Raw genomic sequence first — 4,536 nt, forward strand, 5'->3', positions numbered from 1 at the left:
ACTTTGATCTTTGGCTCTTTCGCTATCCTTCCTTCCTTTCCCACCAATCCTTCCCTTGCCATCTGTATGACTCCATTTCACTTGTGTGACATTATTCACGTCTATAGAAGCGTTGGTTATTGGCAATGAAATAAAATTCCTACCACTCTCCCTTCACCTGTCACACTCCATCTTCTCCCCTCCATCTTTCCCACTCCACTTTCTCTCACTTTTCCAGCTTTACTCCACTTACATTCACATACTCCCAATTATTCTCCATTTTCTTACTCCATCTCCTCTCTTTTCCAATACTTTCTCCTACATTTCCTGCATCTCCTCCACCTACATCTCCCTCTCTCCCACGCTCCCTCTCTCCCTCTTTCCCTCTCTTCTCTTCTCATTCTTCTCTCTCCTTCTCTCCCTCTCCTCTACATGTTCCTCTCTCCCACGCTCCCTCTCTCCTTCTTTCCCTCTCCTCTTTTCTCACTCTTCTCTCTCCTTCTCTCCCTCTCCTTTTCTCCATCTCTGCCTCTCTCCATCTCTCTTCCTTCCTCTCCTCTCCTCTCTCTCTTCCTCACTCCTTCTCTCCTTCTTTCCCTCTTCCTTCCCTCTTCTCCTTCTCCTCTCTCCTTTTCCATTTCCATCTCCACTTCCTCCATCTCTTCCATCTTTCTCCCTTTTTCTCTCTCACCCTTACCCTCCCACTCCCACTCCTACTCACCCCACCCTCACCCTTTACATCTCTCTCTTCCCTTCTATCCTTTTCTCTTCCTGTCCCTGTAACTCTCTCTTTCCCTCCCCCTCTTCCTCTCCCTCCCCCTCTCCCACTCCATCGTGGAAGGGGATAGAAGAATCAGTAAATTAAACCTCATAACTTCCTCTCCCTCTCTCTCTCCTGTTCTCACCCTTCCTCTCACTCTCCACCCTTCCCCTCACTCTCCACCCTTCCCCTCCGTACCCTATGGAAGAACGCACAACGGTGCCCCAAAACGAGAGCGTCTGAAATTAAAACGCGATTTGCAAATGAACTTCCCCGAGGGGCCAATATACTCCGCCTCTCTTATTAGACCTCGTTAGGGCGGAGCATGGAATGGGGCGGGGGCCGGGGAAGACGCAGGTACGGGGACCAGGTCCCGGGTATGGGAGAGCAGTTGAGGAGTGAGAAGGAGAGGTATGGGCCGCATCGCGGCGCGGGAGCCAAAAATCATGCGAGACCAGGAATCTCGGGAGGAAAAGGCCCGGGGGCAACACGAGCAGTGTTTTGGTACTAAGTTCCCGCTTTCTCGGCGACTTTTTCCCGCTTTATCGGCAGCTTTTTCCCACATTCTCGGCAGCTTTTTCACGCTTTCTCGGCAGCTTTTTCCCGCTTTGCTCGCGGGAACTTTGTGCCGAAACATTGCTCGTGTGAACCGCGTTAGGTTACAGGTATTATCGATATAAAAATTTTCTTTAAATCCCTCGTCACGGCGAGGCTTTTTGTAGGTTTTGATCTAATTAAAATAGGAGTATTTTAGTCTAGACAGATTAAACTAGGTACCAAAAGCATAACTTGTGTATTTTTTCACTTGATAATTTGTTCACTTATTCAATTGTTCACCTGTTTTCAAGTTAAATTATCAATTTGTTCACTACTTGTTTACTTGTTCAGCAGTTCACTTGCTCATTTGTTCACTGGTTTGCCTGTTTACTTGTTTATTTGTTTTCTTGTTCATTTGATAATTTGTTTACTTGTTTTCAAGTTAACTTGATCATTTGTTCGCTTCTTCACTACTTCATTTGTTTACTTGTTCAGAAGTTCACAGGTTCACTTGTTCGTTTGTTCATTTGTTACCTATTTACTTGTTTATTTGTTTGTTTACTTGTTCAATTGTTCATGTTTATTTCGTTACTTCATCTATTTATTTATTCACTTATTCGTTTACTCATTTATTTATTTATTCATTCTTTTGTTCTTATCTATTTTTATTTGTTTATTTATCAATTGTTAATTAATTAATTTATTAAGTCATTTATTCATTTATTATTTCTATTTGTATTTTATTAATTTGTTTGTATTTATCTATTCCTCAATTAATTAATTTATTAATTTATTTATTTTTATTTGTCTATTTACTTAATCATTTATTTACTTATAAATGTATTTATTTGTTTATTTACTTGTTTTTTATTTATCAGTTTATTTGATCATTTTTGTCTTCGTATATTTACCTATCCATATGGTTATTCAATTACTGAGCTGTTTGACTATATATTCATTTATTTGTATATTTATCTATTTATTCATTGTTTAATTGATTGATTCAATGATTGATTGGCTTATTTATCTACTTATTTATTTATCTATTTATGTATATTTGTTTATTTATACATGCGTTTATCTGTTTCTTGTTCTCCAATTTTACTTTTTTAGTTTGTTATTGATTTACTATAATGATGATGATGATAATAATAATAATAATAATAATAATAATAATAATAATAATAATAATAATAATAATAATAATAATAATAATAATAATAATAACAATAACAATAACAATGATAATAAAACGTTAATTGAAAACATGGCAGCCGTGTGTTTGTGTGTGTATGTGTGCGTGTGAGTGTGTGTGTGAGATATAGATAGATAGAGAGAGAGATTGTGCGCGCACGTCTTTGTGTGTGTGTGTGTGTGTGTGTGTGTGTGTGTGTGTGTGTGTGTGTGTGTGTGTGTGTGAGAGAGAGATAAAGAGAGAGAGAAATAGAGAAAATAGAGTGAGAGAGAGAGAGAGAGAGAGAGAGAGAGAGAGAGAGAGAGAGAGAGAGAGAGAGAGAGAGAGAGAGAGAGAGAGAGAGAGAGAGAGAGAGAGAGGAGATGGGGTGATTTCCTTAGCACTTTATTGACTAACGTTGATTCATGAACAGGAAAAAGAAATAGTTATTCTTGCAAAGGATGTAAAGTCCTTTGGGCAACAAAAAGTGGGAAGGAGAACAGGGTTTGAGGTTAGATAGCCAACTGTTAAAAAAAATGTTGATCACATAACTTCTACTATTCCTCATTTCTACAGTCCTACTTCAATCGTTTGACCATCTTTTCGACGCACTGTGTTGTCCCCTAGGATAGAAACGCTGTTTATCGCCGGTAATTACTAATATCGGTTAGTTTCTCTACCATGGTGACATATTTGATGCTTTGTTTAAGGTTGAAGAGCGGCAATTTCATTCGACGCAGGGATGTCGAAAATGAGCAGGTTGGCTCGTTAAATCCAGAAGAAATCTAGGATGTTACAAAAAAAAAAAAAAAATGTCGAAATCGTTGAGAAACTGTAGTCTTTAATTTGTCAGGAGATTTATTAAGATGTTCAACCACGGATGTTCAAGTTTCTTCAGACTAAGAAAGCAGTATTCATCGAGCCCAATCACTTTGACTCCAACTGAAGCCATTTTGGAATCAAACCAGGAACAGTTGAGGGTCTTTGGAAGGGCAGAAGAATGGTCAGACATAAGAGTCCTTGGAGTCGGGGGCTTTGGAGACGTTATCCTGACCAAGAATGTGGAAAGTAACAAAATGGTCGCAAAGAAAGTCGTTCCAGTGGTAAAATCAGAGACCAGTTACGAGTACACAGGTGAGGAGCTCATCCATGTTCAACTGAAGCACCCTAACATCGTTGAACTTTTCTGTTGGGAGATGCTCGAAGGTAAGCTCCACTTGGTCATGGAATACTGTTCTCGAGGAGACGTGCAAGGAAACCTCGATGAGATTGAACGCAAGGACGCCCTCGCCTATTTTAATCAAATGATGGAGGGCGTACAGTACCTGCATCGCAGAGGGGTTGCTCATCGGGACTTGAAACCCGGCAACCTCCTCCTTACAGAAGACGGAGTCTTGAAGATCGCAGACTTCGGTCTGGCTGCCATCTTCATTGTCGATGGAAAGGAAGTTGAGCTGAAGGGACGTTGTGGCACCAGAGTTTACATGGCACCTGAGGTCGTCATAGACCAAGAATCAAGTTATCTTGGACCTCCAATTGACCTTTGGTCTTGCGGTGTCATCCTGGTGAAAATGCTTACCAAAGACAAGCCCTGGAACGAGGCTTTGCCACAAAATAGACATTACAGAATGTGGCTGGAGAAGAGTAGAAGACTGAAAAAAACGAGTCCCTGGCGTCTGTTGGACAAGACCTCTCGGTCGATCGTGGATATTCTTTTGGAACCCGATCCACTTCTTCGCCTCTCCAGATGGAAGAATCATCGTTAAATATGCACTGAATCCTCTCTCTCTCTCTCTCTCTCCCTCTCCCTCCCTCTCTCTCTCTCTCTCTTTTTAAACACGCGGCACCAACGCGCCAGAGACCGACCCCACCAAGGGCGAAAGGTGAGGGTTTAATTTGCTTTGTCTATTTAGTAAGTGCGGGTATGTGTAGATATATATCCTTGTGTGTGTGGGAGGGGGGTTGGCTGTGCATCCGTGTATGTATATACGTAATTGTAATTACCTAACTGTAGTATACAGTAAAGGAGCAACACTCGCATTGGTTCCGCCTCCTCTCTCCAATTGATCATACCTACCTAGGCTCA

At 40.9% G+C, this 4,536-nt stretch overlaps 1 protein-coding gene across 1 annotated transcript; it reads left to right on the forward strand.

Moving 5' to 3' along the window:
* Window positions 1-3,316: 3,316 nt before the first annotated feature.
* On the forward strand, window positions 3,317-4,216 carry LOC143037160 (serine/threonine-protein kinase Chk1-like). The gene has a single exon (XM_076205277.1). It carries the CDS (start codon window positions 3,317-3,319, stop codon window positions 4,214-4,216), a length of 900 nt encoding a protein of 299 aa, XP_076061392.1.
* The last annotated feature ends 320 nt before the right edge of the window (window positions 4,217-4,536 follow it).

The sequence above is a fragment of the Oratosquilla oratoria genome, chromosome 21, assembly GCF_046742065.1.
Source record: "Oratosquilla oratoria isolate Oo_2021 chromosome 21, ASM4674206v1, whole genome shotgun sequence".
Classification (NCBI taxonomy): domain Eukaryota; kingdom Metazoa; phylum Arthropoda; class Malacostraca; order Stomatopoda; family Squillidae; genus Oratosquilla; species Oratosquilla oratoria.

Bases quoted from the DNA above. Each gene is read 5' to 3' on its own strand.
- LOC143037160 (XM_076205277.1), top strand. From the start codon at position 3,317: ATGTTCAACCACGGATGTTCAAGTTTCTTCAGACTAAGAAAGCAGTAT.